General features: G+C 41.6%; 2 protein-coding genes across 3 annotated transcripts; one reads left to right on the top strand and one right to left on the bottom strand.

Moving 5' to 3' along the window:
• Positions 1–736: 736 nt before the first annotated feature.
• On the bottom strand, positions 737–15,390 carry CCT3 (chaperonin containing TCP1 subunit 3). Its single transcript, XM_019953201.2, has 14 exons — positions 15,232–15,390; positions 13,173–13,234; positions 12,438–12,488; positions 12,286–12,348; positions 11,147–11,243; positions 8,022–8,139; positions 6,378–6,564; positions 5,599–5,748; positions 4,562–4,694; positions 4,300–4,381; positions 3,048–3,228; positions 2,076–2,321; positions 1,689–1,820; positions 737–1,070 (listed from the first exon to the last, which is right to left on the bottom strand). The coding sequence occupies exons 1-14, from the start codon at positions 15,260–15,262 to the stop codon at positions 966–968; spliced, it is 1,638 nt and encodes a 545-aa protein (XP_019808760.2). The 5' UTR covers positions 15,263–15,390; the 3' UTR covers positions 737–965.
• Positions 15,391–15,555: 165 nt separating this feature from the next.
• TSACC (TSSK6 activating cochaperone) lies at positions 15,556–22,334 on the top strand. 2 transcript variants are annotated; one of them, XM_019953222.2, is made up of 4 exons: positions 15,556–15,682; positions 16,515–16,574; positions 20,610–20,732; positions 22,104–22,334. In XM_019953222.2, exons 2-4 carry the CDS (start codon positions 16,538–16,540, stop codon positions 22,319–22,321), a joined length of 378 nt encoding a protein of 125 aa, XP_019808781.2. In that variant the 5' UTR covers positions 15,556–15,682; positions 16,515–16,537; the 3' UTR covers positions 22,322–22,334. The 2 variants fall into 2 exon arrangements, with proteins under 2 accessions (XP_019808781.2, XP_019808775.2); XM_019953216.2 differs by lacking the exon at positions 15,556–15,682 and adding an exon at positions 15,701–15,963.
• Positions 22,335–25,941: the final 3,607 nt, after the last annotated feature.

Raw genomic sequence — 25,941 nt, 5'->3', positions numbered from 1 at the left:
CACCTGATATTAAACTTAGTAATACTAACTCTTGTGGTCACGGAGGAGATACAATCTGGTTGCATGAGTCATGAGGACAAAGGGAACAGGGAACGGCGCAGAGGAAGGTCTCTGAAGAAATCAAAGGCTAGCCCCACCTAGCCTCCAGAGTCTAGGGTCACAAGACGTTTTTTTTGTCTCGATAAAAATGAAGCACAAAATGGGACATCTTTTGTTAATGTTAGCAGGGAAAGTAGAGATCCTCCTGTGACACAAACACACCAGGAAAATAAGCCAGCAAGCCAGAATAGACTGGAATCAGGAAGAACCCTGGGAGACAGCTAAGAAAGAATTCTAGGTATGACAGGAAAGATTCTGCAAAGCTACAGGATACAGTACAAAAAACACATGCTCTATGTTCTTGAGGATGAACGCCAGAGCCCTGGCACATATTGGGTGTCGCTCTACATACAACCACACACAAGGAATATCATAGTTGGGACAGGTTCTTCCTGTTCTTTGGGTGGTGAATGCAAAGTTGTGCTTCTTTAAGCTTTACAGTATCAAGCTTTGAATTTCAAGAGCAATCCCAACTAGCATCTACTGAGAAGAGTGAAGAATACCCTCTCAAGAAGACAAAGTTACCTAATGACCTCAATCCCCATCCTTCTTTCTCCCCAGTAAGGTTTTTTGCCTTTTCCCTCCTTGCCAGGAGGCAGAGATATGACCCAAGGTTGAAAAACACATAACAACCATCTCAAATGACTTAGATTTAATCATCGGAAGCAAACTAAATGGAAAGCTTACAATAGAGAAGAATTACATGTCAGTGCCTTTTGCAAACTGAGCTGGGACAGAAAGAGACTGGGGCTGCCCCTCAACCTGATCCCTTCCAAACAAAGATATCCACAGTGTCCCTGGCAGTCTGGCCCAGGGAAGGGGGAGACTCTGTTGGCTCTGTGCGTTGAGGTTGCCTTGTCCACTGCTCACTCCTGGCCAGCATCAGGAGCTCCGCCCTGCCGGCTCTGGTCGTCACCCTTCTTTTTGTGGCCTGAGACGATGTCATCAATCCGCAGCAGCAGAACTGCCGTCTAGAAGAAAAACCACAGCCCCAAAGAGGTCAGCAGACAGGAAGGACACTTGTTTTCTTTTAGACATTATCACCCAGCTCCTCCTACATAATTATCATTTTATCTGAAATCTACCCTTCAATAGTCTTGAATGTAAATGGAGTTCTCCCTAAGCAAGAGATGCTACTTGTGCTAGTTAACTTTTTTTTCCCTTTTGGCTGTGCCACACAGCTTGTTGGATCTTAGTTCCCTGAGCAGTGGCTGGACTTGGGCTCTGGGCAGTCAAAGAGCAGAGTTCTAACCACTGGTCTGCCAGGAAATTCCTTACCTTGCTCTTTATTTTTAAGACTTTTTTTTCATGTGGATCATTTTTTAAAAAGTCTTTACTGAATGTTACAATATTATTTCTGTTCTGTATTTCGGTTTTCTGGCCCCAAGGCATGTGGGATCTTCGCTCCCAAACTAGACACTAAACCTGCACCCTGAAGTGGAGAGTAAAGTCTTAACCACTGGACCACCAGGAAAGTTCCCACTACCTTGCTTTTCAAGTGAGCTAAAAATAAGCAGGGGGATGGAATTCCCGGGGAGATCTTTTGAAGAATACTCAAACAGCACAGCATATGATTTTGACTGCCTCACCTCTACTGCTGTCTTATACGTTTGCAGCTTTACAGCCAATGGTTCCCAGATGCCCAGTTCTTTCATGTCCACCAAAGTGCCTGTCTCACCATTTACACCCCAAGTCTCACAATTCTCCTGGGTATGCTTGGCCTGTAGTTGGAACAAGCATAAACAGTTAAAGGGGAAAATATTAGGAACTGACAGAGACCATTAGACAAGAACCAAATACACTGATTGATAAGGTAGGAATAAGAGAAAATGCCAATGACAGCAAATAAGGTAAAAATTAAGATAGAGTTTTTAAGGGAAGAAGCTACCAGGAGAACCTGGGGGGACAGACATGAACCACCCTTAGTCCCAACACAGCTTTTCCTACCTAAGAGAACAGCGTGGAAAGGAACTCACCCGAAGGGAGGTAAGCAGACGGATGGTGCTGGCTCCACAGTTCTGGATAAGGGTGCGAGGGATGACCTCCAGGGCTTGAGCAACAGCCCGATATGGCCACTGTTCCACACCAGTCATGGCTTTGGATTTTTCTGTCAAGGCATGAGCCACAGCCATCTCAGAAGCCCCACCCCCTGGCACCAGCTGCGGGTCCAGAAGAACATTGCGGCACACTTGCATGGCATCCTGGAGGTTGCGTTCTACTTCCTTGGGAAAGCAAACAGACAGTATAAAGCCAAAGTTCGATGACTCAGGAACAAACCGGAAGCATCAAAGGACTTCCTGATTGCCAAGTTTGGTAAACCACCAAAGAGGGCAGACTAAGAAAGGTCCTTCAAACCTTTTGGGAAGGGTAGATGCTATAACTGTGGAAAAACACATTAACTACAATTCCTAGAAGGCCACGGGGAGGAGGTGTCACTCTGGGATATTAGGCTTTTGTCCCCTGTGCTTGAAAGACCTATACCCTACTCTGCCCTGTCTACTTGTATACTCTAGGAGGCTGCACAGCATAGTGGAAACTCTGTACTTATTAGCTATGTGCATTCCGTAAGTTATTTAACCTCATTAAAAAAAAAAAGGTAATATTTATTCATTTCAACTTAAATAAGAAAACAATGGTTGCTAGGGGATGGGGAAACGAGTTTAATGGGTATAGCACCTCACTTTTTCAAAATAAAAGTTCTAAAGATCTGTTGCATAAGAATATGAATATACTTAACACTGCTGAACTAATACACTTAAAAATGGTTAAGACAATAAATGTTACATTTAAAAAAATTTTAACCACAATTTAAAATAAAAACATTTGCAGCTTCAGATGACAACTGAATAACTATAAATGGCAAACAGGAAAATTTTAGGCCCTTTGGGAAACTCTCAAGAAATGGAATGACCTACTTCAATTCAGTCACACTTCTAAGGCTGACTCACCGAGAGAATCTCTTTGCTGGCCCCTCGGAGAAGAATTGTGCAGGCCTTGGGGTCTTTGCATTCAGTGATGAATGTAAAGTACTCATCTCCAATTTTCTTGATTTCCAACAGGCCTGCCCCTGTTCCAACATCTTCTTCTCTCAGTTCCTCTGGCCTGCTGACTATCCGGGCCCCACAGGCTCTAATGATTAGATGGGGAGGAGGGGGACAGGGAGAAGACCAGATGATGTCAGATACTTTGACTCACCTTCCTGGTCCCTAGAGTCTGTGGTGGGGGATAAAGGAAGGGCAAAAGTGGATTGCTAGTAACATTTCTACCGAACTTGAGAGGTCTTGGCTGCCTGGTGAAACAGATTTCCAAATACAGAGGTAAAGTTTCCTTAAACTAATATAGTTTTATAAGTGTACATACCTAAGATAATTACTATAATGAGATACTGTTTAATTCAAAGTATATTCAGTAGACCCTAAAATTTGGACAAATGAGTTCTTATGCACGTTACATAGTGGTCATTTCTATGTTGAACTTGTCCTATATTGCCTAGTTAGATCTCAAGGCCAATAACAGGACTACACTAAAAACAAAGCAAAGGTCAAGCAAGAAGGAAGGTAAATATATGTCTGACCCCATTTTAATGAATGTAGGGCTAATTTTTTATATCATTCTTCCCCCCCGCCTCATGGGCATGCAGAGTCAACTATACATACACATGCATGCCCCGCGCCATTTCAGAGCAAGCGTTTTAAGAATAAAATCGCATTTTAAGTATAAAATCACATTTGGATCTATGGCATATTATGTGATGTTAGGATAGACTTAACATTAAAAAAAAAAAGAAAAAAAAGATGGACCTAAGCCTAGATATCCATGCTGAAGTAGTGAATGCAATCTAAGGTTGCATTACAGTAACTGAGGATCCAATCAAGTTAATTATTGGTTCTATCATATTCTGAGCTAGTTAAAACAGACGACTCTGAAATGGACCCCTATACCAAGGTGGTGATCACAGATGTCTAAGCATAAGCTGTTCACTTCTGGTTAGGAGCAACAGAATCTCATGCAGCAGATAATTGTTACTCTGGGGGACCTCTGAAGAGGGCAGATGGCTAATCCCAGGTTATTTCCACCTGTAAATGATTTGGCTGATTGTATCCTGTTAAGCTTTATCAGATAATGATGACTACATTATGAAGCTACAAAATAAAAACACATGGGAAGGAGCACAATTTTATTTCTACCTGACCTACTCACCTAGCAATGCGATTATTATCTGTCTTCCGGACTCTGCGGATGGCTGTGATATTTGCTCGCATGAGGTAGTGCTGAGCTAAATCTGTGGAAATAGAGATGTCAAGTTGGAAGCCAGAAATTCCGGGTTCTGAACTGCTTTGATCTTCCATGTACCCTAACCATCACCCATCAATTATGTTCAGTATATGACAACATGGGATGAAAAAAATTACCCATCCTCTTCTACCACAACAGCAGTCTGGAAAAATGAATGGAGTCCTACCGGAGATGCCCTTCTCTGTGATGACCACATCTGGCTTCAGCTGGATAATGTCCTCACAGAGCTGCTGAATGTACTCTTCTTCCATTTGGAGGATTCGAGTGAAGTCTTCCTCTCGTGTGATTTCAATGTCAGTCTATGTGGTGAAGAAAAGTCACCATGAATTAAAAATTCTGAACTGGTGAAGCTCTTTAGCTACTACTACACTCCCTCTGGTATAGAAGGAAATGGCAACATACTCCAGTCTTGCCTGGAGAATCCCACGAACAGAAGAGCCTAACGGGCTACAGTCCACGGGATTGCAAAGAGTTGGACAAGACCGAGCAAGTCACACACACACACACACGAACACACACACACACGAACACACACAATCCCACCCGACCCCTCTGTTTAGCCCTCTCATGTATCCCAGAAAGCAAGAGCTGGAATAAACCATGATCCAACACCTTTGTACACCAGTTTAGCTCCAAAAATCATCTACATCTAGCTTAACCCCATTTAGTTATTTACTGGAAGGAAAGTCACATGCAATTAGTGGAGAGTTTGGCTAAGGTCTATAGCCACTTAGTTCAATGTTTCCTCTGACTTGTCAGCATGCAGGGTAACTCAGGGTCTTAATTCTCCCAACTTATAATGATTCTTGTTCCCAATCACCGTTTGATAAGCTTCAATTACTTTTATTCAAGTGTGATGGAGCCTTGAGTTTCCTGTCCTTTGGAAATTTTTTAGCACTTCAAAGCTCAATTAACTCCTACTCCATGTTCTACTAATGCATTAGAAAAGGTTGCATGATACTCTGAAGCCAAACAGAGCTGGGTTCAAATTCTGATTTGGCCAATACAAGGTATGTTCCTGAAGCAATTAACCTAACTTTTCTGAGCTACAGATCCCTCATCTGTAAAATGAAAGTCAGTATCATTTGCTCTTAAGGGTTGTTGTAAAGGTCACACAGTAGGCATGTACCAAGCACTTCTTACCTCCTTGGTATAGAAACAGAGTCTTACATCAACTTGACTGGACAGGGCCGACGCCCTTACCTGGCTCTCTCCTTTCTTGTACTCCAGAGAAGAATCCAGCAACACAATGCGAGGGTTCTTGATGTAGCGTCGCATTCGTGGATGGGTCACATCCTTGTTAATCATGACTCCACGTAAAACACACGAGTCTTCAATGATGCCCCCAGGTATCTGAGCAAAAGAATTACTTTAATCCACAACCAGGAGACACTTCTCAACTTCCTTTTCAGACATTCATCTTTCCCAAATAACCACCATTTCAGATTTCTAAATTTTCCACAAACCTCAAAAACAACTACAGCTTCAATCACCTTTCTTTCTCTCTAGGAAGCACATCAATCTTAGACCATGACACACAATTTGAAGGTTGGCTGAAACAGAAGTTCAGTGATTCACAAAGATTTAAAGGGGCATATATCTCTACCTCCTGAGAGTTCCACGAATTTTAGGTATAGGGCTCCCTCTACTGGTCACAAGTTATTAATGCTTCTTTTAAATCTTAGATGGAGAAAGCTTTATTAGTGCTATGGTGTAGAGCCCTTATTTCCTGACCTAGTGTCTGATATGCACACAAATACAGACAAAAAAAAAAAAGGCTTTCCCTTGCCCCTGTAAACCGTGGGTAGAGAGAGCAGTGAAGCTAACAGAATTATTTCAGATACCTCTTTAGTACCTTCCTTTTCAAGATTTTTGTTTTCCAGGTAGTAAATACTCTTCTTCCTGGTTCTAATAACAAAGGTATCTTCCTCTGATTTAAACTTACTTCCTCCGCAAGCAAAGTACACACTTGAAGAGTTTACCTTTTCTACCCTTGCATATTTCTTGATGTCAATCTCTTTCCGGCCGTTCTCCTCAAACTGTACAGTTTTGACAGCATCCAGGGCAATGTTGCAAGCCAAAGAAGACCACCGACTGATTACTTTGGTAGTAATGGAGCTGTTGATGATGTTCAGCATCGTATCTCGGTTATTGGTGTCGACAGGGATACTGGAGAAAAGAAAAACGGGTAATATGGTCAGGTGGATCTTGGATATTTAAGAAATCCCTCATCTACATCTTGATGGCTATAACAGTGGGCCAACAGGCAGAAGAAGGGGAAATTTGTTTCTTCATAGGAAACTAAAGTGTTATCAAGAAGTAACCTTGTCCATCTTCTGCTTTTCAGAAAGCTTACAATTAACCCATCCCTGGAAGGTGTCTCAAATCCCTGAATAATCTGCTCCCTCCTCTGACAACCCTCCACATTTACTTAAGAGTTTACAGTACAATATTCTCTTTCCTGTCTACTCCAACCATATACACTCTATATAACTTTAACAACTTGAGTCAAGACACATTTCATCTTTGAAACTTCATCCCTTAACTAAAAAATCCTGAAAGTTGTAGAAGACCTTGGATACTATCTTGTCTGAATTTTCACATACTGCTGAAATCCCTGTTATTAACAGTGTAAGACACACAATAAGCAATCATTAAATAGTTGTTGAATCATGTATTTGAGAGAAAAAAGCAATAGCTTCAAAAGTTATTGCTTGATAAAAAGAAGAATGTTAATGACTCAGCTCCCAATATTCAATAAATTCTTTGTATCTCTACGTTCTTACAAAGCTTACTTCATAAAATTACCTGCAATCAAACACCTCATTCTCTAGGAGTGCTAGTTATCAAGCACTTTGTTTCTTAATAGCAGGCGGTACAATACAAAGCTTCCACACTGCGGGGTACTTGTGCATCCAACAACCCAAGAATATGAGTAGATTATAGGTTTTATTTTTTAAACAACTGTTTTAATAAAAAAGTTCTGCATTTTGTATCATCTTCTCATTTAACTGACATTCCCTTAAGTAGAAGTCACACATTTTTATATTCTTTTTATTATACCTTATAGCACTCAGCAAACACAGACCAACGGCAAGTTCTGTGATAACTAGACTGGATTCAAACAGCATTTTCAGTACCATCCTTTTCGTTTTAATGAATATAACTGACTATTATCCTATACAATGCTGTGTATTACAGAGAGTACTGACTGGATTAGTTATAATCATACATGATGGTAGGATATTTTAATATTAAGTCCTCAATAATCACAGTTATCTAACTCCTTGTTTCTCCTACTACAATCTATAACTTTGGAGTGAAACTCTAGTTCACTTACTATACATTCCCCAAGGCATAACATGGAAACTAGCAGGCTGCATGTAACCAAAGCATGTTTTGAAGAACTGAACCTAGCTCCTTTTATTTGTCTGTTCTGGATCCTTGGCCGTTTTCTAAAAACTTTTATTCCCCTTATCGTTCCCTTCATTTTGCTCCCCTTTCTCCTTGTAAAATAATACGAACTACTGGTGATGTGCCCGGCCTTCCTTTACCACCTAAGAACAGATCGGTCTTCAGGCCTTCCTTGGTCGACACCACCCGCTTCTGGTCCCCACCTCCAATACCTTATTTTCTTAAGGGTGCTGATCATATCGTCCAATGCCTTGCGGTAAGCACTGATCACCACTGTTGGGTGCATCTGCTGCTCTAGGAAGTGCTCAGCCACAGACAGCATCTCCCCAGCTGAAAAAAGATATATATACCATAACATCTTAAAAAGTATCTGGATTTCAAAACAACTTCATTAAAGCTTCTAAAATACCTGCTCTTTTTTTCTAAAGCAGGTCTGCCCCAAAGGTATGCCAACACTATTTCAAATTTTGTACTCTGTACAAGCCAACTCTGAAATAAAGTACTAATCAGATACATTTTAAATGACTAAAGATTGATCCTAGGGTTTACTTAATTCTGTGATCTAACTACTTATGTTATCAGTTTCTTAAACAGTAAATATTTTTCCAAAGACTCTAAAAAGAAAGAAAAATACATAAAGGAAAATCTATTTGCTTATTATTATTTCAATACCTAAGATGTAGTCAAACTGCAGGTACTGAACCCCCCCACCAAAACTCTACACCCAGAGAATACCCATTAAAATCTTACCCTTTGGAAGAGGAATTATTGGTAAAATGCCTCTTTCTTTTAAAAACTGTCCTTACTTTTTAATTCTAATTAAAACACACACAAACACAGAGAAATACAAATACACACTGACATACAAAAGTTTGCTTCTAAAACACCATTAATTTTGGTCAAAAAAGGACCTTTTACAAAATGCTTATATTATCAGGTCCACTGACACTAATTCTTTTTTTTTTGACAGTAATTCTTAAAATGTACACAAATGTGTCAAAGTTCACCTATCTACTCTCTGACATGAGCTCAAATGTTTGATTTTGATACTTTAGAATTCATAAGTGACTATTAAGTATATTAAAAGATAATCAAATATTTTAAAAGATGCTCTAATAACTTAGAAAAGACTATGCCCTGTTAAACAGCAGCCAGAATAGTATCATAGAAGTTATCTTCAGAAATGGCAATATTTTGGTGTTTTTTAAATAGCTATGTCTAAAATACCTAGACCTATGGGTAGTTAACCTATTTAGTATCTTCAGAAGATTCAACTAAGATTGCTGTTGTTGGTATTCAACTTTTTCAACACCATGGACTATGGTCCATCAGGTTTCACTGTCAATGGGATTTCCCACGCAAGAATACTAGAGTGGGTTGCCACATCCTTCTCCAGGGGATCTTCCTAACCCAGGGATCCCAGCCTCCTGCGCTGGCAGGTGGATTCTCTATTCAGATCAGATCAGATCAGTCGCTCAGTCGTGTCCGAGTCTTTGCGACCCCATGAATCGTAGCACGCCAGGCCTCCCTGTCCATCACCAACTCCCGGAGTTTACTGAGACTCACATCCATCAAGTCAGTGATGCTATCCAGCCATCTCATCCTCTGTCATCCCCTTCTCCTCTTGCCCCCAATCCCTCCCAGCATTAGAGTCTTTTCCAATGAGTCAACTCTTCGCATGAGGTGGCCAAGGATTCTCTATTACTGAGCCAGTAAGATTACCATCAGAAAATTCTCATGTTGCTACAGATATTTTCAAAATGAATGCTATTATAAAAATTTCACAATCAACTTAAAATTTATGAAACTAAGGCAACACGCTAAGTTTTCAAATGGATGTTTTATGATCCCACAGAATGCAGAAAGATTAGGCCATTAAAACATGTATAGCTAAAACTCAGTCTTAAGATTCTATATTTCTCTATTTTACTACTCACTAAAATCTGTAATCTCAAAATCAGTATTTACTGCACTTAAATGGTCATTCACAGACACGCAGAGATGAAAAATTTAAAGCACCCAATGCATACAATTCCCAGGCAAGACTGAATGCTCTGCCTTGTTTCAGCTCTCATCTTGTAAAAAAGTGTCCTTTATGTGGTATATTTAGTGGCAAGTTTTCCTCAAATTTGTGCATTTTCTTGGTGATTTCACTGTTGAAAGCCCTTAAGTACTATCTAGTTTTCCCACGTGCAAGAAGGCTCTGATGTGCCTTGTAAAGACAATGAACTTACTAGATAAGCTTAGTTCAGGTGTGAGTTACAGTGATATTGGGCATGAGTTCAATGTTAATGAGTCAACAATGTACATTAAATACAGTATCTTTAAAACAAACCATGTTTACTTAAAAACAACATCCAGAGCTTTCCTAATGGCTCAGCGGGTAAAGCATCTCCCTGCAATGCGGGAGACCTGGGTTCAATCCCTGGGTGGGGAAGAGCCCCTGGAGAAGGAAATGGCAACCCACTCCAGTATTCTTGCCTGGAAAACCCCATGGACGGAGAAGCCTGGTGGGCTACAGTCTACGGAGTCATGAACAGTTGGACACGACTGAGCAACTTCACTTTAAAACAAAACATAAAACACATATTTATGCTTGATAAAGTATGTGACCAGAGGCTCAAAGGCATCTAACCCCATATTACCTCCTGGAGTGATGGTTTACGGCTAAGTTGCTTCAGTCGTGTCCGACTCTATGCGACCCATAGACGGCAGCCCACCAGGCTCCCCCGTCCCTGAGATTCTCCAGGCAAGAACACTTGAGTGGATTGCCATTTCCTTCTCCAATGCATGAAAGTGAAGTCGCTCAGTCGTATCCGACTCCTAGCGACCCCATGGACTGCAGCCTACCAGGCTCCTCCGTCCATGGGATTTTCCAGGCAAGAGTACTGGAGTGGGGTGCCATTGCCTTCTCCGGGAGCGATGGTTTAGTACTAATTCAGTGTTTGCGGTGACTTTATAGAAAATAATTTACTGTAATGAGAATAGACTGTAATTTACTCTAACACATTTGAAAAACTTACTCTTTACCATGATGAACATTTTATGCTCAGTTGGGAGAGAATACATAGAAAATTAGCAACAAGTTCTTTAAATAGTTATAATTAATGGATTAGTAAAAATGTTCTTAAAATATGACTCAGGGGACTTCCCTGGTAGTACATTGGTTAAGACTGCACTTCCACTGCAGGGAGTGCTGGTTTGATCCCTGGTCAGGGAACTAAGAGCCCACATACTGAGCAGTGTGGCAAAAATATAAAAAAGACTGACATTATCTCTGGCAAAAATCTAATGTTTCAATCTAATTTTCCTTATCAACCTTCCATTCTCTTCTTACCAAGAATAATTACTGATGTGGTCCCATCTCCAACCTCTTCATCCTGTGTCCGGCTAATTTCAATCATCGACTTGGCTGCTGGATGCTGCACTTGAATCTGAAAAGAAAAGTACAGGGCTACCCTGGTGGTCCAGTGGTTAAAGAATCTGCCCGCCCATGCAGGGGACATGGGTTTGATCCCTGGTCCGTGAAGATCCCACACGCTGCAGGGCAACTAAGCCCGTGTGCCACAACCACTGAGCCCGCCTTCCCTAGAGCTTGTAGTTGGGAACAAGAGAAGCCACGGCAATGAGAAGCCCTCACGCTGCAATGAAGAGTAGCTCCTGCTCACCGCAACTAGAGAAAGCCCAGGTGTAGCAATGAAGACCCAGCCCAGCCACAAATAATTAGAAAAAGAAAAATGTAGAATTCATTGAATCAACACTACTCAAAGACCTCTTAACCCATTCTGCTTGGTCCTAACTCTTAAAGATTCTTGCTTCCACTTACTCCCTTTTATTGTTTGATCACAGATTTAAAGATTAAAACTGGCCTCCAAGATATCTAAGTAAACCACTTTTTCAAGTAGTTTTTGCAGTGGGGCAGAGGGAAGGAGGAGGAATGCATTAGACAACTTAACTATTAAAGTTTCTCGAGAACAGAACAGTATCTTTTAGCTAATTTATTGGGAGCACCGTTGTGGTGGTTGAATTGTGGCCTTTGAAAGAACATGCTGATGCCTCACTCCCTGGAAACTGTTAATTCAACCATATTTGGAAATACGGTCTTTGAAGATGAAATCAAGTTAAGACGAGGTTATAGGACAAATCAGGGTAGGCTCTAAATCCAACCACTGGGATGGTGGAGACACACAAGAGAATGCCATATGACAGAAAGACAGGTTATAAGCCAAAGAATGTGGTCAAGATTCTGAGGCTAGAAGAGGAAGGGTACTTCCGTAGAGCCTTCAGAGGGAGTGTGTCACTTCTGACACACTGAGTCTGGACCCCCAGCCTCCAGTTCATGAGAATAAATTTCTGTTGTTTCAAGTCACACAGTCTGTGGTAACTTCTAAGTAGCCCAAAGAAACTAACCATTATTTACATTATCTCTTTATGTGTCTTTTGTAAAACGTTAGAAAACAAAATGAAAAGTCCTACCTCTCGAAGAATGGCATTGCCATCATTGGTCATCACGATGCCTCCCATGGGGTCCAAAAGCATCTAGGACCAAAGCAAAGATTATATTTAAGTGTCCCAGAAAACACAAAGGGAAAACGTGTAGCTGAAGTTTCAGTATGAAATAAGCCTACCTTCATCATAGACTTCGGTCCCAAACATGTTCGGATGATATCTGCGATAGTCTATTGGAAAGAAAATACAAAACACGTTAAGCACAAACCAGAGGATGGTGATTGTGTGTTTTAGGGGAAGGGGCATGGGCAACTCACAGAGCCAGTGTTTGAACAAGGACACTTCTAAAGTAGGGTTTGCAACTGACTTTCAGTATAGAGTGTCATATGGCTAGATTCTGTTCTTTGTCTTTCCCCCTTTGGGAATGTTTTCTGGATATGCAAAGAAATAACTTTTCACAAGGAAAAAAAAGGGACATAGCTCTCACAGCTTCAGTTTCCCAGCAGTCCACAGATAACTGAAAGTCCACATATTTGTACTTCCTTCCATGATAGTGGCTTCCACCCCATGCTAAATTATATCCAGGGCTATTTTATTCTTTCATTCAACAGATGTTTACTGAATATACATATCCAGGATCTACAGTAAGTACTAGGAATACAAAAGGGAATTAATATAGTTCTTTTACCCAAGTAATTCAGTCTAGTATGGGAGGCAAACACAAACATGCAATATAATATGCACAATATGAGAAGACCACTAGATACATCTCAGAGAGGGAAGGCTTCTTTCTCCTTACCACCAAAAGGGAAATGTCCTGAAGGAAAGGAAATCAAATTTTCTTCCACCAAATCACAAATACAGAAATACAAATACAGGCAAACTATTATAAACAACTTAAAAAAATATGCTACCTTGGCAGCATTGATGTTTCCAGATTGAACTTTTCTTCCAGATTCACGCTTTGTGTTCTGGCCTAAAACAGATAAAAACAAAAGGCATGGGAGGGAGATTCAAAAGGGAGGGGATATACGTATACCTACGGTTGATTCATGTTGAGTTTCAACAGAAAACAACGAAATTCTGTAAAGCAATTATCCTTCAAAAAAAAAAAAAGGCGACACACCAGTATTGCTCCACTGTATATAAGCTACTCCCTAATCTTTGAAAATAAACACACACCCAGGTTTCATGAATGTATACACTGATTAAAGCTTATCGACTTGTACTCTTTAAATATCAATTATACCTCAACAAACTGTTAAAAAATAAACACATGTACTTATGGCTACTTACTTATTTACTTCAATTCCTGGTATAATAAGAACAATCCACAAAGCTTCACTTCAGAATCTTGGTCATCACTTTCCCTTTAACCAAACATTCATGTACTTACAGCAAGGATTCATAATCTGAACTGTATCGGATTCTCAAAGGGCTGGTGTCCCTAAAAAAGCATGAATCTCTCCTTTATATAACAAGGGAAAGAGTCTGGGGATTTACATTCTCACACTAGGATATGGTGAACCATACCCAGTCCCAGCATAAATTATTGACAGTGACCCCCAGTGTGCTGTGGAATGAGCACACACACTCACAAGTATTGGGGTTTGCAAGATATGGTCACTTCATGCTTGGATATACTCAGAATGCCTCAGTTACCCACTTACCATCAGTAACAGTGTACTATATACTTTAATAGGGAGCACAATCAGTTACAGCTGCTACTGCCAAGGATTAACACGGACCTCAGAAAGGTTGCACAATGCACCACTAACTCACCCTAGGGCCCTTTCAATGAGAGACAAGCCAATGGCCATAACTGAACCAATGTATTGTTTTTCTCACTCCTCTCTCCAAATTATATTTTCCTTACAATTTGTTGTAAAATTTTCGATCCCGTCCCATCAAATCTAAACACAACTCTCTGGATTTAGATCCCTATTTCAGGCATTGTTAACTAAAATCCTGCATGGATCTTTCTGATGGATTCATCAGGAAAAAATATTTTTTATTTCTGAGTTAAGCGAATGCTTGTCTTAAAATAGTTATTTTCCAGGTGTAGAGAAAATAGATAAAATCTCGGAACAACATTCTTTACACAGAAGATGGTGAGAAAGGCAAAATGGCTAGTCAAGCATGTCAAGTGATCATGCAGGATGAGGTACAGAAGTTACACAGGATAGAAACATACCAGGGGAAGACAAGTGAAATGGGACTCATAAGTAAACAAGAAATCTGGGATGTTCCCGAAGGTAAAAAGAACTAATTAAGAAATTTGGGAAAACTCAGTTCGTAAGTGGGAAAGATTACAACGGATGAGACATTTGCAGGGATAATTACATCTAATATAATATGATCAGTGAGAGAAGCAGGGTTACATCAGGAACAGGGGTTAACAAATGAAAATTCAAGACAACAGTTATCATAAAAAAAAGTGGCCAAGGAAACTCGCTGTTTGCCAGACCCTCTTTTAAACAATTGTATCTACTTATCTCATTTAAGCCTCACAATTCTACGAGGAAATACTGTTAACCCTAATAATTTAAGATGGAACTATTTCGATCTTTATTTGGCCGAAACCACACCACTATTAAAGGATGGACCAAGATTATAAAGCTAGGCCAAATTAAAAAATATTTATTCATTCAGCTACACACTGAAAATCGCTCAAGGAAGCGTGCAGGGGCAAGGGTTGGGAGTGAAGAACGGAACGCCGAGTGGGAAGCATCTTTCCGAGGTCACTGCCCGGAAAGACAGAGCCTCGCGTTCCGCGAGGGTAAGGTCAATTGGCGTTTGCGAAGACAGGGGAATGGGTTAAGGAAAGAGGGAAACGGGAGAAGGGGCTTCCAAAATGAACGACTGGAAGGCTCCGCGGCCGAACCAGGGCGCGATTGGGCTGGGGCAAGGCTGTTAAGTGCGAAAGGGGAGGGCGGCGAAGGGAGTCCCTTCCCAACCTTCCCCACAACTCACTAAGCACGAGCACCGGACGATGACCCATCATGGCGGCGCGATGCAGAGCCGGGTACCCAGAGCTGGGGGAACCGGCAGAACCTTCTGGAGAGAGAGAACCAGAGAGAAGCCCAGAAAACGCTGCCTCCTCGGGGCTCACACCTAAACCCGCTACTCTCTGAGTCACCACCAATCACTGCATGCATGTCACTGACCGGCACGAAAACACACCAATTGACATTCTTAGCCCCACCCCCTGCGTAAGAACGCAGGGCAAGTTAGATAGAGAAAGCACGATGATAGAAATGCGAGGGCACAGGCGCTTGCGCAATAGGGTGGCCGCTCCCGGCCGCGTGCGGCGCGAACCTCAGCGCAAGCGCCGAGGCTCCGGCAGTTGGCCGGCACGCCACTGCGCATGTGTATCAACAACAAGGGTGGGTGCTGGGGTTGAGGCTTTCGATTAACACTGCAGGTGAGGTCATTAAACTCTGGCGTCTAGGCTTCTCTCGGGCCGCGAAGGTCAAGAAAGGCGTGGCAGTTTCCACGCTTTCGTTCCAGCCTTAGCAACGGCGAGCGATAGAGGGGCGGGACTTAAGCCGGCTGTTGAGAGAAGACCTGGCCGGTTTGATGCTGGGAAATGGGAGTTGTAGTCCAATCCGGCTGGGCTGAGCGGTGACTATCCTTCCTGGCACGCTGGGAATTGTGGTTTATTGTCTCTGACTCGTTGCTGTGCGTGGACTTTCCCTTTCTTAGGTAAATGCTTTATTCTGAGGCTGTCAGCGGTACCAGGAGGTGGCTTAAGTTTTTCCCCGAGTTGTCCTATCCAAAAGACTTTTTCAAGTGTTCCCTGTAGTGCTCTCAAGATTTTCTTTCTCCACGCCCATTCCCTCCCTTGCCCTCCTCATCGCCTCAACTGCAGGTTCATTAGAGTTGCTGGAGAGCACGAGTTTTAAAATAACCCTACAGAATGAGAAAAGGACTGATATTACAGAAATTAAAACGAGAGAACACGGAATATTTGCCTGTTCATAGGAGACTTGTAAGGTTTAGGCGTGGTTAAAGTACTGTTTTGTCCAGAAAAAAAGGAAATAGCTGTTTTCCAAACTAAAGGAAGGGCCCTGAGACCAAAAACAATTCAAGAACAGTTACTTCTATTTCGCCATAAACTAAGACAGTACATCCTTTCACACTTTTCCCTCTCCAAATTGGAACAGCCTGAGGTCTGCTGGGGAGAACTTAAATTGTTAATAATAAAACAGTAAGATTGGTTGTCAGTCATGAGATACTATGATTTTTTTCCCCAGGCACCACACCTGTGGGTGTTCAGATGGAGCAGCTTCCTAGTCATCCTACTAACAGAAGAGGTGTGTGTCAGATGCCCTGCTTCCTCTCCCTTAAAACCAGACCTTAATTGCCCAGCTTTTGGGGAAATGAAACTAGTTGTATGTATGGTTTTTTCCTGTTACTTAGTCGGAAAGTATTTGTATTTGTTATGCATTTCCCACTAAATGTATTTCTAGTGCCTAGAACTGGATCTATTAAATAGTAGATACTCAGTAATTATAAGTTGAAGTGTATTATTATTCCTTTGCATCTCCTCTTAATATTTAGGACAGAAGACATACTATTGACTCGAGTGAACAGATAATCAAACTGAGTGGGACAGTCCCACTAGTGGCCAGGGAAGTGCCTGAAACCATTTGACTCCAGAGCCTATTCACTTAATTGTAGGTGGGATAGATTATCTGAGAGGTCTGTACTGTCTTAACGTGAACATAAGTGAACTAGCTCTTTTCACAGATTATATTGTGCAGTGGTAAAGAACATGACTTTGGCGTCTATAGGCCTGGATTTAATTCGAGCACTGCCTCAGTGAAAAATCTTAAGCAAATTTCCTAACTTCAGATCAGATCAGATCAGTCGCTCCCTCGTGTCCGACTTTGCGACCCCATGAATCGCAGCATGCCAGGCCTCCCTGTCCATCACCAACTCCCGGAGTTCACTCAGACTCACGTCCATCGAGTCAGTGATGCCATCCAGCCATCTCATCCTCTGTCGTCCCCTTCTCCTCCTGCCCCCAATCCCTCCCAGCATCAGAGTCTTTTCCAATGAGTCATCTCTTCGCATGAGATGGCCAAAGTACTGGAGTTTCAGCTTTAGCATCATTCCTTCCAAAGAAATCCCAGGGCTGATCTTCAGAATGGACTGGTTGGATCTCCTTGCAGTCCAAGGGACTCTCAAGAGTCTTCTCCAACACCACAGTTCAAAAGCATCAATTCTTCGGCCCTCAGCCTTCTTCACAGTCCAACTCTCACATCCATACATGACCACAGGAAAAACCATAGCCTTGACTAGACGGACCTTTGTTGGCAAAGTAATGTCTCTGCTTTTGAATATGCTATCTAGGTTGGTCATAACTTTCCTTCCAAGGAGTAAGTGTCTTTTAATTTCATGGCTGCAGTCACCATCTGCAGTGATTTTGGAGCCCAGAAAAATAAAGTCTGACACTGTTTCCACTGTTTCCCCATCTATTTCCCATGAAGTGGTAGGACCAGATGCCATGATCTTCGTTTTCTGAATGTTGAGCTTTAAGCCAACTTTTTCACTCTCCACTTTCACCTTCATCAAGAGGCTTTTGAGTTCCTCTTCACTTTCTGCCATAAGGGTGGTGTCATCTGCATATCTGAGGTTATTGATATTTCTCCCGGCAATCTTGATTCCAGCTTGTGTTTCTTCCAGTCCAGCGTTTCTCATGATGTACTCTGCATATAAGTTAAATAAACAGGGTGACAATATACAGCCTTGACGAACTCCTTTTCCTATTTGGAACCAGTCTGTTGTTCCATGTCCAGTTCTAACTGTTGCTTCCTGACCTGCACACAAATTTCTCAAGAGGCAGATCAGGTGGTCTGGTATTCCCATCTCTTGAAGAATTTTCCACAGGCTACCTACTTCATAGGGTCAGTATGAGAAATGTATAATGTATGTAAATCACTTTTTATATTTATTTTGTCTGTTCTTCCTTTTGCTGCTCCCCAGTCTCATCCTCTATTATACATTGTGTAGTCATCAGTATAGTTCTTTTAATATGGATTGTGTGTAATGTACTCTTCAAACCTTACAGTTCAGTAGAAAATGCACTGTCTACAGTGTAATACTGTCATTTCCTGAAAATAGCAGCCATGTCTGTTTAATGCACTGTAGCATCTTCAGTGGTTGATACATAGAAGCACTAAGCTATGTCTTCTATGTATGAATGAGTAAATTTGAGTTTTCTATCTTCTTTGATCTTATTATGACAGTGAATTGTGGATTTCCACTGTCTTGATCCCTTTAATTCTTTCGTGGAGCCAGATAGTCTGCCTTTCCATCCATTGCTCTTCTTTGGATTTTTTATTTTTGATTTTTATTTATTTACTTACTGTTGGCCATGCTGGGTCTTCCTTGCTGCACATGGGCTTTCTTTAACTGTGGTGAGTGGGGGCTACTCCCTAGTTGCAGTGGCTTCTCGTTGCAGTGGCTTCCCCTGTTGCAGAGCACAGACTCTAGGGTGCCCAGGCTTCAGTAGTTGCAGCTCCTGGGCTCCAGAGCGTGGGCTCAGTAGTTGTGGCACTCGGGCTTACTCACGGACCAGGAATCCAATCCAGGTCCCTTTCTTCGGCAGGTGGATTCTTAACCACTGGACCACCAGAGAAGCCCTCCTCAGTCTACTTTGCCACTTCCTTTTCATCTTGCAAACTTTGGGAAGGAGTTCCCCAAAGGTCCAGGTTTCTCTCCCAGATTTTGACCTTGGAGAGCTAATTTATTCTTGCAGCTCCTTCATCACCTCTTTGTGTCTGGCCTGGAAGTTTGACCTTTCACCTGAGTTCAGTACCATCTCTTTGGCTGTTTTTTAGGCGTTTGGGCTGCCTTGTCTCATCTCAGATCCAATATGTCCAAAATGTGATTTATGTTAATACGATATTACTGAAACTCAGATTTCCTTGAGTGAAAAAGGAAATTCAGATGCTTGTGCAGTTGGGAGGGTTGATGAGATAGCTGGAGAATAAGAATGAATAAGAGTGATGAGGACCACAGGGACTGGAACTGAGGATTCAGTGCCTGTAGCTATCTGCCCATCTATCTCTCTTTCTCTTATACTGTCTCTTCTCTCTAATCTCTTGCTTATACCTGCTTCTTAAAGCATGCTAGCCAAATTCACTAGCTTTCATTGACCCCAGCTTTACATCTTCCCAGCAGAGCAAATTGAGGAAAGCAAGCCTGGACACAGAATCTACCTATCAGTCCCAAGGCATGACAAGCCCAGTTTGCCTCATGTGCTTACCCCTTGGATCAGTCCCAGTTGCCAAGTGGGATAGGCTACCATGATTGGCCTATATTAGGTCACATGTCCATTCCTGTTGGAATAGGGAGAGGGGCCTGATGTATGTATGACCTAGAATCTGGAGAACGAGTAGCTTCTCAGAGGAAGGGTGGCTCAGTAGACAGAAATAACATATGTCTCTTATAACACTCGTCATTTTCTTCCTACAAATCAAAACTTCCTTCTAACTTAACTATTTTTGCCAAAGGTAATCTATTTTTCCCCATTAAGAACTTCCATGTTCAACCCATTTTAATCCTAATGTATTGATTAAAAATTGTATCATATTTTCTAACCCTAAAAAGGCTCAGTGATTTTCTGAGAGAGTCTCAGATTTATATTGGAAAGGGTCTTCCATGACCCATCCTGCTTTTCCCACTCTCCCCACCCTAATTCTGGCCACTTTCCTAGGGCTCCTTATCATTCTAGCCACATTCTTGCATCCTTGTCTTTGCTCATACCATCTTTTCCCCTCCCACTTGAATTATCTTTTCCACTTATCCGAAGCTTCCTGTTTTCAAGGTCTAGGAAATATCCTCCACCTGCCTGGAGTTGTCTTTGTCTATTGTGCTCATGTTGATACCTCTCCCCTGCCCTTTCAAAAACATTCATTTTTACATTTGATCACATTTCAGTATAACTAAAAGATAAAAGGACTTATTTTCATGCAAGACTATCAGACTCACTGTTTATGTTCTGTGTTGCTATATCACCATTTCACCAGTATCTGATTAAACACCTATGAAACTATGTCTTGGGTCATGTTTATGCTCTAGCATTCAGTGCAGTAGTCAGCATGTAGCACAGATCAATAAGAACTTGTAAAATGTAAGCAAATTAGATTTTAGCTTATCCCATCTCTGCTTGGTTTCCCTTAGTCTCACTGTGGTTTCTTTTTTTGTCTTATATAACTTTCTTTGGAGACATTCAGGCCAGGGCCTCAGCACTTTGAATTCATAGACCAGATGCAGGATTCTAATTAGGCTGTCCCTAGTCAGAATGAACTCTGACTTAGTTGCCTCTGATTTTGTTCCAGCCAAAGAGGAGGGTAATACTGTGCCTCTTTGTCGAGCCAAACCCTCCCCCAGCTTTATTAATCTTCAAGCAAGTTCCCCACCAGTCACTTTACTGAAAATCCTGCCAACAAAGTTGCCGTCAGGTAAGGAAGGAGGCAGGGTGGATTTCCCAAATAGACTCAGCAGCAGGGAGGGTTTTCTGGACAAGGTGACTGGAGCTTTCTTTTATTGATTTTGGTGCTGACTTCTGGGTCCAGGCACCTTTAGATTTTTCGCTGGTAGTTTGTTGATTATTCAGTTCTGTTGATTTCATTTTCTTCCTGATTTTACCAGTTCATTTGTTTGTTTGTTTTGCTTATTAATGCCTTTATTAGACTGGAAGGACTGAAATAAGACTTTCATTGCTTGTTTAGTAATGTTAGTTAAAAAGTGACTAGGGAAAGAAATAGTAACTATTAGCTCAGTTTCTTTGCATTTCAGTTATTCATCCTCCCACAGAAAAATCTGCAAGTTTAGCATACCCGTGGGAAGCCAAACAGAGCACTCAGTTCAGTTCAGTTCAGTTGCTCAGTCGTGTCCGACTCTTTGTGACCCCATGAATCGCAGCACGTCAGGCCTCCCTGTCCATCACCAACTCCCAGAGTTCACTCAAACTCATGTCCATCGAGTCGGTGATGCCATCCAGCCATCTCATCCTCTGTCGTCCCCTCCTCCTCCTGCCCCCAATCCGTCTCAGCATCAGGGTCTTTTCCAATGAGTCAACTCTTTGCATGAGGTGGCCAAAGTATTGGAGTTTCAGCTTCAGCATCAGTCCTTCCAATGAACACCCAGGACTGATCTCCTAGAGAGTCATAACTCCTGAGTTTGAGGACCTCAGGGTTTAATAAAGAAGTCAAGACCAATGAATATACAAGGTATAAATAACTGCCGGGGTTAACTGGCAGAGCTGGATGTGTATAATGTAGTAAAAACATTAAAAATGGGTGCAGCAAGACTCGTTGAAGTTAGAAAGCAGGAAGAACTTCGAGTCACTGCTAATGACCTTACTGTGTCAGGTCAGAGAGAAGAAGGCTGAGGCATCTCCTGAGCTCTTGAAAGGGAGGTTAGGCCTCAATCTCAAACCATTTCATTCACTCATCAAATATCTGTTGAACACTTACATGACAGGTATCCTTCTAGATGCTGGGGACACACAAGTGAACAAATCAGACAAAAATCCATGCCTTCCTGGAGTTTACATTCTAGAAGGGGGAATTAGCCAACAATTAACCAAATAATCATAAGTACTAAGGGGAAAAATGAAGCAAGGGAGTGAATAATAAATTCCAGTGTATTGGTTTCAAATAGGCTGGCCAGGTAGGCTTCATAGAGAAGGTGACAGTTGAGCATAGTTACATCTGGGTTGAGTTGTGCCCAGAAAGCTTAGAGGGGTCTTCTTAGTAGAACCTTTCCCATCTCAGTGCAATTATAAAATCTCTTTTGTCCCCTTTGCACCTCCATTGCTCTTCCTTCAGGTATTAACCACAAGCCCAAGGAATGCCTAGGACTCCTAGAATGTATGTATGCCAATCTCCAGCTTCAGACCCAGCTCGCCCAACAACAGATGGCTATTTTGGAAAATTTACAAGCATCCATGACACAACTGGCTCCTGGGAAAGAAAACAAGAACTCTTCTCTCCCAGCCTTATCTCGCAATCTATTGTTAAGTCACCTGCCCCAATTCAGTAAATGAATTGTGGAACAAAGTTATTGTGTATGTTTTCCCTGCTCTCTTCTCAGTAAACCGTTGATGGAATCTGGGCTTATATATTCTATATGTGGTTGGTTGGTTTACAAGATTGTATTAAGTGCTCACTGAGTGCAAAGCGCTGTACAAGGCACTTGGGAATGCATATTACAAGAGAGAGAAATTGTGGGGAGGGAGTTTACTATCTAGCAAAGCAGAAAAGACAGTTCATTGTAAAATTTAGCAGTACTCTAAGAGGGAATGGAAGTTCAGAGATAAAGGTTAGTAGGATACTGGATCAGTTGTGGAATCTTGCCAGAGGAAGTGGTGCCACTTGATGAAGGAGCTACATTGGATGGCCTGGGCAGATGAAGTAAGGTAGTTCTATGTCAGTTGGAAAGCTTGGGCAAAAACCGAGAGGTAGGGGAATAAGTCATCAAAAATTAGGAAAAGAGGATTATTTTACCCCCAGAATGTAGAATGTGATGTGAAGCAGAATTGGAGCAGCTTTCCCTGGAGGATTGTTCTGCTAACAACTGTTAGAAGCTCTGGTTTTATTTGAAGCACCGGAAAGCCATTGAAGGCTTTCAGGTAGCAAAGGATACAAAATGGGCAAACATTTTGGGCGGAAGGAGGATGCGAGTGGAGAGGCCCCTGTGAAACTACCAGGGTCTGGATAAAGGGTTTAGATAGAAAGACAGGCAATGGGTAAATCTTAGCTATATTGTAGAAAGGGACTAGTCTCGAGCTTGAAGAACCAAGCAACAGCATCCTGAAATTTCTAAGTTGGGAAATCAGTTCAGCTTTCATGGGGGTTCAAATCCAGCCACATGTTTTCAGTGTTTGAGAAGCGGACACCAGAGGTTGGCTTAGTCATTTGGACCACATTAGATCACTGCTTTCTTATACATTTGTGTTGGCAAGTTATTCTTGAGACTGAGACTAGGTCCTTTTTCCAGAAGCTTATTTTCCTATGGAATGTGGAGAAGATAAAAGGAGAGTTAAGCCTGAATTCAGAGATGAGAAAGTGAGAAAGCAGTGGTTGAGAAGAGAATTTCACATTGGCTTCAACTCTTTGAATGGTTTTTCAGAGACTTCTTTTTTAAAAAAAACTTTTTATTAATATTTTGTATTGGGGTATAACCAATTAACAGTTGTGAAAGTCCTGCAGTCAAATCCTGCTGGCCTTCAAAGTAAAATTCTCTGGGGACTCCTAGTCCTTTGCCATTGTTGGGTTCCAGTGTCCTCCTCTCGGTGGTTGTTCAACAGCTAGTTGTGATTTTGATGGTCTCGCAGGAGGAGATGAGTGCATGACTTGGTCTGACAGGAGAAGGTGAGTGCCATCTTGAATCTGCTTCCAGAGAGAGTTCTTTATTGTGTATGAATAAGGAAGACTGAGCAGAGATGTATGTCATCAACCATCACAATACTGTAGTTATCCTCCAATTAAAAATAAAGTTGAAAAAAGGAAGACAGCAGGAATAAGGCTGAAGTGAAGCTTGAGGAATTGGGGTTGGGGATTGAAAATTTTTGATTAAGCTATTATTTGTGGAGAAAAGAGAAATAAAGTAATTTTAGAAAGAGGCTCTGACATTTGTGCATAAGTTTTGACCCAACTGCTTGGAAAGAGGAAGGATATGTTATGTCTGGAAGTATGTCTATTTCATCATCTCATCATCTTCATTAAAATGCAATTTTTGAGTAAGATCTGAATGGGGTCCCCTCTTCCCTTAGCCAGTGATCTCTCCATTCACACTAAAAATTTTAAGAGTTATGCTCCCATTAGAATGGCATCAAGAAGACAAAAGATAACAGTTGTTGGTGAGGATGTGGGTGAAAAAGGAACCTTTAAACACTGTTGGTGGAAATGTAAATTGGTCCAGTGACTATGGAAAGCAATAGAGAGATTCCTGAAAAAATTAAAAATAGATACGCCATGTGACCCAGCAGTTCCACTACTGGGTATATACCCAAAGGAAGTGAAAACAGTATTTTGAAGAGAGCAGTGCACTCCCATGTTTATTGCAGTGTTCCCAATAACTAAGATTTGGAAGCAACCTAAATGCCCTTCAGAAAATGAATGTGGTATGGAATGGAATATTATTCAGCCATAAGAAAGGAGGATATCTTGCCATTTGTGACAACATAAATAGACCTCAAGCACATTATGCTAAGTGAGAGAAGTCAGAGAAAGACAGGTACTGTATGATATCATTTATTTATGGGATCTAAAAAAACACAAAGTAAAATGGTAGTTATCAGGGGATGGGGGTGGAGGAATAAAAAAGTGATGTTGTTTAAGGGTACAAACTTTCAATAAGTAGTAAATGGACTGGAAGAAACACAAGCTGGAATCAAGACTGCCGGGAGAAATATCAATAACCTCAGATATGCAGATGACACCACCCTTATGGCAGAAAGTGAAGAGGAAGTAAAAAGCCTCTTCATGAAAGTGAAAGAGAGAGTGAAAAAGTTGGCTTAAAGCTCAGCATTCAGAAAACGAATATCATGGCATCTGGTCCCATCACTTCATGGGAAATAGATGAGGAAACGGTGGAAACAGTGTCAGACTTTTTTGGGGGGGCTCCAAAATCACTGCAGATGGTGACTGCAGCCATGAAATTAAAAGACGCTTACTCCTTGGAAGAAAAGTTATGACCAACCTAGATAGCATATTCAAAAGCAGAGACATTACTTTGCCAACAAAGGTCCGTCTAGTCAAGGCTATGGTTTTTCCTGTGGTCATGTATGGATGTGAGAGTTGGACTGTGAAGAAAGCTGAGCACCGAAGAATTGATGCTTTTAAACTGGTGTTGGAGAAGACTCTTGAGAGTCCCTTGGACTGCAAGGAGATCCAACCAGTCCATTCTGAAGGAGATCAGCCCTGGGATTTCTTTGGAAGGAATGATGCTAAAGCTGAAACTCCAGTACTTTGGCCATCTCATGCGAAGAGATGACTCATTGGAAAAGACTCTGATGCTGGGAGGGATTGGGGGCAGGAGGAGAAGGGGACGACAGAGGATGAGATGGCTGGATGGCATCACTGACTCGATGGACGTGAGTCTGAGTGAACTCCGGGAGTTGGTGATGGACAGGGAGGCCTGGCATGCTGCGATTCATGGGGTCACAAAGAGTCACGCACGACTGAGCAACTGAACTGAACTAAACTGAAGCCTTACTGATCTTGATGTACCCTATAATGAACACAGACAACAGTATTGTACCATAATTATGTAATATGGTAAGTATAACTACAATAGCAATCATAGTATAAAATATAAAGATATCAAAAGTAACATAAGATATCAAAAGTAACAAAACATACCGCACACACCTCAAACGTACACAATGTTATTTGTCAAATATATTCAATAAAAATTTATAATCATGCTTAATGAAAAGGTATTCCATGTTCGTGGATAGGAAGACTCAATCTTGGGTTTTGGGAGTTGTTGTTTTTTTTTTTTTTGGCATGTGGGATCTTAGTTCCCTGACCAGGGATGGAACCCCCATCCCCTGCATTGGAAGTGCAGATTCTTAACCACTGGACTGCCAGAGAAGTCTCAAGAAGACTCAGTCTTGTTAAGATGTCAGTTCTTCCCATCTTGATCTATAGATTCAATGCA

This window comes from Bos indicus, chromosome 3 (genome assembly GCF_029378745.1).
Source record: "Bos indicus isolate NIAB-ARS_2022 breed Sahiwal x Tharparkar chromosome 3, NIAB-ARS_B.indTharparkar_mat_pri_1.0, whole genome shotgun sequence".
Taxonomy (NCBI): Eukaryota; Metazoa; Chordata; class Mammalia; order Artiodactyla; family Bovidae; genus Bos; species Bos indicus.
Note: the sequence above shows the minus strand (reverse complement) of the source record. Positions and strands in the feature narration are given on the sequence as shown.